The 13,750-nt window shown below is 28.8% G+C and overlaps 1 protein-coding gene across 9 annotated transcripts in view; it reads right to left on the bottom strand.

Annotated features, from left to right (window-relative positions):
- LOC123273300 (cGMP-gated cation channel alpha-1) overlaps positions 1-13,750 on the bottom strand; it is a 41,694-nt gene that overhangs the window by 18,464 nt on the left and 9,480 nt on the right. For 7 of the 9 annotated variants that reach the window (XM_044740682.1, XM_044740683.1, XM_044740686.1 and 4 more), the window contains 5 exons: positions 10,925-12,171; positions 5,408-5,685; positions 3,610-3,851; positions 3,236-3,450; positions 1,571-1,826 (listed from right to left, as the gene is read on the bottom strand). In XM_044740682.1, coding sequence (XP_044596617.1) covers positions 1,571-1,826; positions 3,236-3,450; positions 3,610-3,851; positions 5,408-5,685; positions 10,925-11,558 — 1,625 coding nt within the window. In that variant the 5' untranslated portion in view covers positions 11,559-12,171. The remainder of the gene's footprint in view (positions 1-1,570; positions 1,827-3,235; positions 3,451-3,609; positions 3,852-5,407; positions 5,686-10,924; positions 12,172-13,750) is intronic. The other 2 variants (XM_044740684.1, XM_044740689.1) reach the window with 2 other exon arrangements.

Below are 13,750 nucleotides of genomic sequence, written 5' to 3'. Positions count from 1 at the left end.
AGATTTTTCATAAATTTTTCTACCTAAAATTGAATTTAATCTATATTATTATTGAGAGAATAAGTGAAATTTTGTGGCCAGAATAGTCATATGATAAAATCGGTTATTTTAGTAAAATTTAGTGTCATTGCAAAGGTCTTGACTTGAATTTGTGCCTTTTCAAGCTTTCATATTATTTTCACCCATAGTAAATTTATGATGATAAGTATTTAAGCTGCATTCGAAAATGCTCTATCTCTAGATACATAATTAAGAAATGACCTTTTATCTTGTGAACTATTGACATTTTTTAAGATATAAGCTCATCCCGATGTTACACTCATCGAGACCTTTCATTTGAGTACCCACATCAATTTTTCATATATTTTATATATTTATATATATATTATATATACGTATATATGAAAAATATATCAAAACTGCATGTAGGTACTCAAATGAAAGCTCTTGATGAGTGTCATATCGGGATGAGCTTATATCTTTAAAAATCTCAATAATTAAGAAACTACCTTGTATATTGTGAACTATTGATACTTTTAAAGATATAAGCTCATCCCGATGTTACACTCATCGAGACCTTTCATTTGAGTACCCACATCAATTTTTCATATATTTATATATTTTATATATATGTATATATGAAAAATATATCAAAATGCATGTGGGTACTCAAATAAAAGCTCTTGATGAGTATTATATCGAGATGAGCTTATATCTTCAAAAATATCATTAGTTGACAAGATAGCAGTCAGTTTTTAATTATTGACGTATTTAAAATAATACAATGCAATTTAACAAAAGTCGTTATTTAATAAGGCAAAATTTTATTTATTACTGCAAGGTTGCTAGTAATAATAATTTTATATTAAATTTCTCGGTGACTACATATACAATTTTGGTACACCAGTTTTAAATTGTGAATGAACTTGAAGCAGAGAGTTAAGACGTTTAACTTAATTTAAAACAATAAAACGGATTTATTGAAACGTATTAAGCTTTTTATTTTAAGAGTTTATAGCATCAAAATGTTTTTCTTGGCAATTTTGTTTTATAGCATTGTTCTGGGATTTATCTCTTCAATTACGAGCGAAAATAAAACAAAGCATATTTGTTTTTTTTTTTTTATTTTTCGTCTTTATAAAGAATTTTTTTATTCTAGTGAAATTAGCTGAACAAAAAATTCTGCTAAATGAGGATTGAGAGCTATCATTCATTGAATCCCAAATGGAATACGCTTCAACATAACTTGAAAAACAAATGAAATATATATTTTAAATTTTACGGGTACTCACAGTGAACTTTAAATGCTGGAGTTTTTGTTGTAGGTAATTAAAAGTTTAGCCTTCATCAGTTGCTAATTTTATTTGTAAAACTGGGCTTTAAACTTTATTTTAAAAAAGTTACGTTGCATTCAAGTAATAATTAAAAATGTTATTTTATCAAATACGATGTAATTCTAAATTATTATTTCATGATGAAAATTATTAAAGGCAGAGTCTATTGTCCGTAAAAAAATTATGAAAAAAGTAGACTTATTTTTTAACGAGTAAATCAATAGATAAAAAGTTACCTATAAATTTTAACAAGCCTAAAACTTCGGAGTATACTGTTGAATCCTATAGATAAGTATAAAAAGTCGAGGGGTAGCAGGCACAGGCAGTCAATATAAAATGTTGTAGTGTTCATGTAGTGATTTCTTAATTTAGTAGCGTCAGTTTGTAGCACCCCGTCTTCGAGATAACCCGTACGAAAATGAAATACAATATCCACGAGATAAAGAAGATCTGAAAAGTAGTCGAGGCAAAACCACACTACTAGCGTTTCACCTGAAAAAAAAAATAACAGAGAAGAAATGATGATAAGTATCTTCAAATAAAAAGTTGGTTTGGTAAGATATGAAGCATTGTTGCTAAGCAACTGTTGTTACGGGAGCGTTGCCTAGCAACAGTTGCTATGAAGATTTCGATAGGGTTTTTATTGAGGTTTCTACGGGATTGATATGGAGTTTTTATGAAGTCATTTATGGGGAAGGGGGGGGGAGTCCTAATACGGTCAATGGATTACATGCTGTTAAATTTAATCAGGGTAAACCATATAAACATATTAAATTATTATCATTAAGTACCATTAAAAAAGTAGTGGACATTCGTGAAACTGATGGTAAGAATTTTTATTCTTTTTATTTTTAATATAATATCACGTTACTGATTCCGTAAAAGTGTATGGCTCCTGCAGACCATATGGAATTTTTAAGGGGGGTTGTAGTAAAAATTACAAGGGTAGTAAGTGTTGGAGATTATTTTCATTAGTTTGATTGTATTAATTTTATTTGTTATTAACTTCACTGATATGTTTACTTTTTTTTGTTTTTTACATATTTTGTATTATTAATTTTGTATTTAATAATTATATATCAGTGTTAGTGTACAAATTATTGTGTGTAATTGCACGACTCATGATGCGAAGCATCAGAGAGTGCTTTACGATCGGAAAATTTGTTTCGCCTCGATTTCGCAACTAATTAATTACACGATTGATAATCCACGTAGTCTAATTAATTTGCGCATCATTCAATAGATAATTTAATGGAGATTAATTCTGTCACTGGTAAAAATTAATTCAAGATAATAAAACCAGAAAAAAATATCAAAATAGTTAAAAGAAAATTCCTGTCAATCAACACAATTTTCCGTTTGAAACACGATAACTTGTGCAAAAATTCACAAATTCAATCAGTTTTTTTTTATTAGCTTGGCATCCACTTTGCGGAGATTATCATTGAAGATGGTTGTCTTATTTAGTGTTGTTTAATTGTTATTAATGAAAAAAATACACTCAGTAAGCATGATCAGTTTAAAACACCGCACGATATTTAAAATGAAAAAATAAAAAGAAGTAATTGTATTTTAAAGTAATAAAAAAAATATAAATCCAACAAAAAATAGTAAATTGCAAAAGTAATATTTAAATAAAATAAAAAATATTTTTTCAGAACATTAATTATTTTTTTTTATTTATCGAACGAGTGAGCATTATGAGTCGTGCACTTTTGGATTTACCAATCTTTTTTTTACTTTAATGTGAATTTATTGCAGACATATTATCCACGCGATTCATGCTAGTAAAGTATAAAAAGTTTATGATGAAATGAAGGAATGAAATGTCGGATTAGATAGCTCAGAAAGCTCCGAGATAATAAAGCTATTGAGCATGATTGCCGGCTTAGATGACTAACCGTTTATTTCCTGGAAGGCAAACCTATAGATGATGACCCAGAAGTTGTAGAGAAAAGCCAAAGAGACCACCATCGACCAGTAATAACATAATCGTCCCGCGGGATCAAAGACAAATGACCAATTAGGTGCGCCGGTTCTAAAACCTCGTTGACCAGGTTGCCCTGGGTAGCCTCGGCTCCCTCTTTGTTGTTGTTGCTGTTGAGCCGTATATCTTCTGTAAAGTTTTAAGCGAAACTTTAATTTATATTCTTCAAAAGACTAACTCCTAACTCTTAACTCTTAACTATTTTCCACTGATTAGCTAATAAATATTTCTGTAAATTACCGCTAAGGTTACTGCTAAAAATACCCGGATAATTTATAAACAACTCACGTTTCAGTACCATTGCAGCTGCTGTTACCATTCAGATGATTCGTAGAGGTCAAACTGCGCAGGTGGGACGCGTCCCGCGACGAGCTCAGACTCACGACATTTGGAAATTTTAACTTACCCCGCAGCTGATCCTTTCTTCTTGACTTACGACTCAGATCTAGCTCACTCGCACCGCGATTTACGTACCCCCCGTGCAGGGAGTCTCGGGAGGAGCCAAAGTATCTCTGCGAAACAGAGTAAATCTACGAAATACGTTTTATTAGATGTTTAGTAAATTAAAAAAATTATTTATGATTAAAATAATAATTTATTTAATTAAATAATAAATAAAATGCTTATAAAATAATTATTTATTATTTAATTTAATAATAATAATAATCATTTTATTTAAGTTTGAAAAAATCAATATTTAATAAAACTTTAATAGTTCAACAAGTTTTAAGAGTTTTCATGCACAAAAATGACATTTTTCCATATAATAAATTTGATAGCAATTTTTATGATAACTTTTTTCATAAAATATATTGTCTGTTTTTATTAACCTCAAAGGACACATTGAAGGTTCACCATTCCAGATCATAAAATGCTTATCCAGAAAAAACTATTGAATATTTTAATATGAAACTTTAACGGAGATGTTCTGTGAAGTTTTTCGAACAAGAATTAAGTTCTTAAGATCGTACCCTCGGTTAGAGATTTACCGCTCAGAATTTGATGGAATTTGATATTTTTGTAAATAATAGTAAGACTATAAGCTCAATAAATTTTTTAAAATCAATTATTGAGAAAAACATATTTTTAAAAATTGACACTTTTAATTTTTTTTAATTTCTACATGTCCAATTTTTTTTGCTATAATTTAATTGCTATAAAAGTCTAAAGAATTTTTAGATGTCTGTTAAATTCAGTATCATGTTCAAATTTCAATAAAAATTGAGAAAATTATAATAAATAATATATTAAATATTTTTTAGAATAAAAAGTAAAGATTAGGAGCATATAGTTTAACTAATTAATTAGAAAACTTTTAAAAGTTATCTCTGTCTCTCTTTCTCTTGAAGTTAACAGACATCTGTAATTTTTTTTTCATTTTAATAGCAATTAAATTACTATGAAAAAATTTCAACAAAAAAATTGCCACATTTAGAAATTAAAAAAAAATTAAAAGTATAAACTTTTTAAAAATACAAAAAAAAAGAAAAAGAAAAAAATTACATTATGAATAATAATGTGTCACTTCAAATTTAAAACTAGAAAAATTTCAGTTCGAAATAACATTTTTAAAATTAAAACTTTGAATGTTAACTTTTAGAGTTTTAATTGTAATACTTGAATTTTTATAAAATTTGTAAAAATTACAATTTGAAACTGTAATTTTTTCATTTTTTATATGAAGCGTCACGTTAAATTGTAAAATAAATTTTTCCATTTTTTATTTCCATGTAATTTTTTTTATAATTAATTTTTTATAAAAAAAAAAAATTGTTTGCTGATTTTGGTATCATAATCAAATAAGGCTTTGATGTATAAATAATTAGACACTTGAGATATCTGTGATAGCGTAAAAGACCCCATTAGTGGCACTTTTTCATTCAATGAAAAAATGTTCTACTTGGAATAAAAATTAAAAATTTTTTTGATCTAAAAGTCTTAAAGATTAAAAATAATATATTCATTATTGAAATTAATGATTTCATTAATTGAATAAGTACCAAAATCAAAGAAAGTGTCAGTAATGGGGTCTTTTACCCTACTACCTAAGAAAAAAAACCAAATTTTTATAACCAAAAAAACAAACCTGCTGCTCTTGATGTCGGCCTCTAGAGTCATTTGACTGTTGATGCTGCTGGTAATGATGTTGATTGTAATACCGCTGGTTGGAGGATTTTCCAACCAGCCGATCGAACCCAGTGTCGAACAAGCTCTGCTTGGACCTCGATACCGTGCTCTCGACACTCTTGGTGTCTTCCTCACCCCTGAGTCTGATGTCCGGTGTTCGGGCATTATTCCCGGTCCGCTTATCGCCGTCTCCATAGCCGCCGATCAGACCCGGATAACTGCCGGTCGATGCTTGACCTAAGAGACATTTACAGCAATGATAATTTGTGTCGGTATTCTGAGGACGGTGTCCAACCGGATATCGAACGGTAATCGCCCAGAAGATTCGGCCCAATTTGCCTAAACACCCCACTGAATTTACTTTACATTGATTTACTGTTCTAGCACAACCATCCAGTCTATATAATCGAATTTGTCAATCTACTTCTGGTGATCTCTCCCTACAATACCTCCGCATAAACTGTAACTATAAACTACAAACTATAAACTCTTTATATCCGTCATCATTCATTTACAGAGATACATTCAAAAAATATTTCCAATGTACGGCTTACTAATTCCAGCTTTATTTTATTTTATTTAACGAGGAAAACCTCGGAGTTGACGCGAGTAAAATCAAGCTGATCGCTGGACCGATATAACACTAGAGAGCACCAAAATTTTTAGGACCATACTATACTATACTAGTTACGGATTCTGTATAAAACAAAGTTCGATAACTGGCAAATGGCCAATCGCATTGAACAATCTCACTGTGGGATCCATCGATAAAGGCAGGCCTATATTTTTGGGCACCAGTCCAGCTTGCAACCTGCACAGTACATAGTACAAACTACTGGGATAGTATTGACTTTGTTATATCTCTAGCTAGTGAATATACTGATGCCACTGCCGGCGGACCAAAGTTAAACCATCGATCTGTAGTATACGGGAATGCATTTAGCATTTATGCCAGTAGAGTTTAATTTACCAAACAAATAAGACCGGCGACTCTAGCTCTGATAAGATAAGCTCTGCCAGTATATAAATTTATATTATTATGGTAGATGTGGACTTTGGAGAACTGACCTATGAGTGTAATTTTTCGGAAGAATTTGGAATTCTAAGGAACTGTTTAAGCGAATTTCGAGCGTTTAGTTGGCAAAAATTTGTTTTACTCTGTAGAAATAAACTATTTTGTTTGTTTCATTATTTGATAATTTAAAAAATATATCTTTAAAGATGATAAGGTGATTTATGGAAAATAAGGCTTGAATTTATAAGCAGAAAATATAGAATGGGTACTTGGCGCAAGTTACTACCGTATCACAGAATTTTAGATTATTTAGTGCTTTTACATAAATATAATATTAAATTATAATTTGTGTTATCATCCATGATATTAAAGATAATAGTATAATTATCAGGAACTTGGATAGGAAAAAAACAGTGCTAATTTTTAAATGTTGCAACGGTTCATTGTATTTCACTACTCCATCAGGCAAAATTTAAGGTTAACACTGTTGTGTATCAAAATAAACTCCGAAAGATTTCATCGTTTTACAATATATAAAGTCAAACAAGCGGTAACCATATTATTAAGAAACTTAGTCAATCTCCATTCCATCAAAACAAAATAGTCAACAATTTTTAGTTATAAAATTACAATAATTACAAGACGGACAACAACAGACTGAGCATAAACAACTACTTTAAATTAATAATTATACTATTATATAATATTAAATTTTATATTTTTTTAATCGATTCAAGGTTTATTATTTTCACCATGAAAAAAAGAAATTTTTCAAGGATTGCGCAAAAAAAAAATTTAAGAAATTTTTGAATCTTGAAGTATAGATAAGTGAATAATAAATACTCTGATAGAAGGATTTATTTGTATTAAAAAATAGTTACCAAATCATTTATTAGAGACCACTTTTGAGTATTAAACAAATATTTCTTAGTATTTAAAATAATTTGTTTGTATTTAATAAATCCGATACTCATTTATTAAATATTAATAAATTTTTTTAAATATTAAGAAATATTTGTAAAAGACTAAAAAGTGGTCTCTAATAAATGATTTATTAAATATTAACAAATATTTTTAACTATAAACAAATCCTTCTATCAATATATTGAATCTAACAAACATATAATAATTTTTAGGATTATTTATTATTAAAAAATGATAAAGAAAACTTTTAAAAAAATTCTATCTTTCGAAATTATAATAAACTATAAGTGCAATTTAAAAAAAATATTTTTTTAGTAATAATTTATTTTTTAAATAAATTAAAAAAATTGTTAAATGACATTTTTACACAGGCGGTATAGGAAAAGAGTAAGAAAACGGTAAATTATTATTTTTATGTATTGAAGAAATTTAAAAAAGCGTTTCCATCTATCACAGGTTCACGATTTTTTTCTAAAGTTAGATAAATTTTAGGAAATACGCTTTACTAATATATTATTTAATTATCTATTTTCTAGCAAAGAATTTTCTTTAAATTTAAATTTAATTTTAATTTTTACACTCTTGATGAGTGCAAGAAGAGAAAAAGATAGGAACCGTTCTTAAGAACTTTATAAAAAATTAATATTTAGTAGAATAATATACAGACAATTACTCTATAAAAATTTAGAAATTCCCTATCTAATAACTTGTAAAAGAAGCAGCGCTAGTAAGTGAGAAAGAAACCAATAGCATAAACTAAACCCTGAGAAAGAACTACCTTAAATTAAAATTTAATCTTTATAAAATTTAAAACCTACAGGAATACAATAGGATTTCCATCTGATCCTCTAGATAAATGGACTCGAAACTTTTTAATTGATTGTATGTATATATTTCGTGGTAACAATAGAACTTTTTCACGTTCAAGGTAATGAAATTATAACAGAGCCGTATGATTCTATGGATGTTATTCGCAATGAACTACCATGTGTGCGGCATTGTGATATAACTGCATTGAATTTTTGAGTATCAATTTATTAAAATTTACTACAACAATAAGTAAGCATTTAAAATTCAAAAGAGTGCTTGTTAGTTGAAATACAAAAAAAAATTTATTTTTTGAATATAAATAATGAAGAATTTATGAAAATAACTTTTTCACTCAAACTCAGGAAATTATCCCTTTGATTTAGAAGATAAATTATTTCAAAGGTTTTCATGTGAATAACGTACAGAAATGTCAAGTATAAACTTGAATTAAGCTTTCAAAGACAATAAAAAAAGAATTTAAAGAGTTTTTAAATCTAGATTTATGTTATTTTTATGAAATAAACTCATCAAAAACGTCGTCAGCGTTATTATTTAACAAAAAATGATCAAATAGACGGAAATGTAAATTTATTTAGAAACTGCGGTCCGATGAAAATTTTTTTAAAAATAAACAGCTGGCGGCAATTTAAATTAAAGAATTTCATTATAAAGTGCAGATACTGTAAATTTTTTTTTATAAAAAAAATTCTTGGGTCTGACCGAAGTAACTGATGTTTCCCTCGTGCTTCGATATAATGTCGGACTGAACCGCGACCTTACTCCTGACCTTAACATATTACACTGATTTTTGTTATTTTAAATCTTTAGATTTTAAGAATAAGCTATATAAAAAAAATGAATTTTTTTTTGGTTAAATTTAATATTAAATAATTAACTTCTAATTCAAAAATTAAAAATTTTTTAACAAAGATACAATGTTTTTTTTTTTTTTGTAATTTGACTATTAAATTTTTTTTAATTATCGTTTAACATTAGTAATTTTAATAAATGTTAGATAAGATTAAATAATTTATTGCTGAAACAATTTACAACATGTTTCTTGCAAGGGGAGGCTATACAGAGTTTATAGTACGTAGTATTGGTAATTGATAATTATAATTGAGAAATGATATTGGTTGAGCTCAGCAAAAATAACAAAGATAAAAAAAATGAGAATAAAAATAAAAATCATAAAATTTTAGAATCTGGAGTGATTCAAAAAAATACCCTAGTCCTCTAGAATAATTCTTTGTCAAAAAACACGTCAATATCTATGGAAACACAAGAAACTTACCCGAAAAACTAAGGTACCCGCGGGTAATAAGGCCTAAGTGATAGCAATGATATTTAAAATGACCGCTTCCGCTAAAGGCTTCTCTCTAGTAGAAGCGTCTAGCATAGAAATGTCGCTACAAGTTTATAAAATCCCGATACAACGTTCCCTGTCTTTTATATTTCATCATCCGTCATATGCTAAAGTAGCGCGGAAGTTTTTTTGGTTTTGTAAAGAATCTTCATTTTCAAGGTTTAACATTTTACATATAAATATAAGTAATAAATATTCTTATAAAAACTTAAACTGTAATTTTCTCAAATAAAATTTGGTTGTTATCTAATGATAATACTATCCAAAAATCCGTTATTAATATAATTTGTTACCTGTTCTATAAAATTTTAAATAGCTTTTGCTTAACGATAATAATTAATAATGCAATGGAAAAAAAGTAATTAAAAAATCCATTTTAACAATAATAAATAGCGCAGAAGAATTCCTACAAAACGGTTTGAGTAAATGGTAAACATTTTTTATAATTTTATATTTAATAATTTAAAATCATTGTTCTAAATTTTATAAACATCTTAAAAAGTATTGTTGCTAAATTTAAGTGATGATTGATTTCTAATACCAATTTTATTAAGTATAGTATAAATATTTCCAGTATGTTTAACCAGCAGGTTTTTGAAAAAATGTAATTTTGTGTTTGTTTATGTTGTAAATTACCATTACTCTATTATATTTCATAGCTCATGTATTAATATAAAAATTAATGATACATTTTAATAATTAAATGCAATATTTTCCTTAATTGGGAACTCCGCAAAAATAATAAATATTTAATAAACAATAATATTTTTTCAAAAATAAAAAAATTTTTTAAATATTAAAAAAAAATAGCTACCATTTAATAAATTAATAAATTTATCAAAAGTAAATAAAATAATTTCCTGAAAGTTTTAACAAACATTAAACCAAAAGAATAAACCTAAACTACTACCAAAATAGATTAAAGGTAAATTCTAATCCAAAGTACACTAAAATGTTTTATATACGTCCACCGATACAGATATAATGTATCTATATATACAACTAGATAAATACAAAGTAGAGAGCAACTTTCAACACTCTCATCTCGGTTTAGACAGAATCGAGTTGTCGTTTAATTGGATCAGCCTCTGTCACCCGGATGCGCCGAGAAGCAGAACGATGTTTCCAGTTTAGTCACCGGGGTTCAACTAAGGAAATTCAGTTAAATACAAAATGTTGCTTTTGCGCTTGATGATTATTTGTTACGGTAACTCGATAAGCATAACCAAACGTTAATTTGCAATCTACATAAAAATTAAACCAACAAAAACAATTGTTGCAATAATAATACAGTATAAATAATAAACCCACAAGAGAAACACAGTACCAAAAATAAATAGATAAATAATGAAGTGACTCACCAGCAGCGGTAGCAGAACGCGCGATGGAAGATATCGCGGATGCTGGAGCAACAGGAGTCGAAATAGCCGCTGGCGGCACCGTTGTCGCAATACTGTACAACGTTTGTCTACTCCCGTATTTATTCCCAGAGTAATGACAGGGCGTAGTTGGGGTTGCAGCACCCCCGACCACCGATATCTCGTCAAGCTCGTGACCGCTGTCGTAATAACAGAGTCGCGTGGCACTGGTGCTTCCAGCTCCAGAATTGTCAACACCGCGGACAACAAAACAGTCGTTTTTACCAAGGTGTCCTCCTGGTGTTTGTCCGCTGGCACTACTACCACCGTTACGGCCCCTCAGCGACTGCACCAGCCGCTTGGCGCCCGAAGACATTCCACGGAGGTAATCCAGCCTTCCGATCGTCGTCGGCGCAGCCGCCAATGTAGCCGCGTCTCTCCACGTGTGATTATTCTCTGACAAATTACTATTATTTAAATAATTACACTTTACTTTCTCAATATTATTGTTATAATAATCATCATCATCATCATCATTATGTACCAATGATAACAATAATTTAGTGGCGGAAGAACGGCCGACGGAAGCAGCTTGCTCTAGTGCCGCTTCCTCACTGCAATCCTCCCAAAAACCCATTCATTTCATTATAGCCGTAATATATAATTCCAAGTGTAATTACTATTATTATTTTAATGAGCCATTTCTTGATTGCGTCTTTAGTTACCAATAATTAAGTATTATCAATTAATAAAGTTGAAACTCGAACAAGTCTGTGGTTGTTGAGATAATACAATAATTTTGGCCATTTAAACCCTGTCTTTTGACGCGAACATGTCCAACCAGGATTGGACAATGCGCGCGACCGAATGTCACCGCACAAGCCACAACTTGCCCTCAATCATTTTACGTGTCAGCGCTTCACGAATGGTTATACCTGGTGCACCAGCTTTTCCTTCTTGGTTTTTTTTTTTCTGCAAATGTGACCACTGGTACCACCACTACAACTCGTTTGACAAAAAATAATATTTTATCCAGTTCAACCACCCGGCCGCTTCCTCTTCTTCCTCCTCCCACGTTCCCGTCCACTTACACCTCTTCTTCGTCGGCTTCTGCCTTTGTCGCGAACAACTCCCTCAAGCAACAAGTGTCTCTGATCTACGACCAACTCATTTCCCATGCGTTGTGATGCTAGGGTATCCGCGGTAGTTTGATCTTCTCCGCCTTAAAATCACCGATGACAACCCTCTACCTGAAAAATAATTATATTTATTTATTTTACTTCTGGTTAACATTCTATAGAGGTGCAAAAAGCACCTGTGCATAGACACCAGAAAAATGGAATACATTTATAAAACTAATACAAATAATTTATTTATTTATTCATAGTAAATGCCGAGGCATAGGTTGAATGGCAAGGTATTTAAATTACATTTGAAATGTGTATGAATATAAGAATATAAGTATTAGGGTCTCGAATGAAAAAATGTCAGTTTTTGATGTTTTAAGTGTCCTCTCCAAAGAACAGGTCAAAAAAAAATTTTTAAGAGGTCGCTCCAAATTTTTTTAAATTTCAAAAATCGAAATTTATTTTTTTTTTTTATTTTTTTTCTCGTTACGTCATAATTTTACAGACCAAAAAAAAATAAGTTCCTGAAAGTTTCAATTCAAAATTAAAATTTTGAAAGGTCGCTTATAATTTTTTTTTTAATTTCAGAGTCAAAAAATGCTAATCCAATTAAATAGTCACTAATAAATTAAAAAAAAATTATGAGCGACCTTTTAAAATCCACATTTTGAACTGAAACTTCGAGGAAAACCTTTTTTTTTTCGTTTATAAAATTATAACGTAACGAGAAAAAAAATTTTTTTTTAAATTCGATTTTTGACGATTTTTGAAATTTAAAAAAATTTTGAGCGACCTCTTAAAAATTTTTTTTTAAGCTGTCCTTTGGAGAGAACTCTTAAAACATCAAAAACTAACATTTTTTCACTCGAGACTCAAAAAAAAAAAAATAGTCGGTTTTTTTGCGCCACCCTAATAAGTATACATCAAATTATTACAATAATTACTTAAAATTATAAAAAGATACAAAATATAAATAATAAGGTACAAGAATATATTCAGTCGAATAATTAATTATAATATTTGGATATAAATTTTGGTTTATGATTATGAATTTTGAGATTTTTTGAATTCTATTTGCTATTATGAGATTTATTAGTATGATTTAGATAATGAAATTTAGTTAATAAGATGTAAACAAGGCCAATTATAATAAAAGTTAAGCTATATCGTAAACTTATAAATTAGTTAACTAAGTAGTGTACAATGTATAAGGAAGTTTAACATAAAATAATTTTACAAATTACCACTTATCGGCAAGTAAAGTATAATAGATCTAATCCACCTCACAATATGCTTTCTTAATCTTCTATTATAATTAAGAGCTTTCAGATTATTAGAAAGTAGATTGAAGTATTTTATTGCAATATAAAGTGAATTTTTAGTACTTAGTGTTCTATTAATTTTTGGTAGAGTTAATTGTTTGGACCATGTATTAATTATTCTTTCAGAGTACAATGTTTTACTTTCAGAAAAATAATAAGTTAAGCTTGGACAATGATTGTTTAATTTTCAGTGATACTAACAAATCATCTGTAATTTTTATTTTGTTCATATGTTAATAAAAATTTTTATTTCAACTTTAATAATCATCAGACTAATTGGTACTTAAAATTATAAAATTGAGAGCAATTGCTTCGGCTAGCAATTTCCTTGGCTTTAAAAAAAGAAAGCCATCCAGCAACCGGAAAAAAAAATTTATACT

This window comes from Cotesia glomerata, linkage group LG10 (genome assembly GCF_020080835.1).
Source record: "Cotesia glomerata isolate CgM1 linkage group LG10, MPM_Cglom_v2.3, whole genome shotgun sequence".
NCBI lineage: Eukaryota > Metazoa > Arthropoda > Insecta > Hymenoptera > Braconidae > Cotesia > Cotesia glomerata.
The sequence above is the reverse complement of the archived record's forward strand: the minus strand, read 5'-3'. Positions and strand labels throughout refer to the sequence as shown.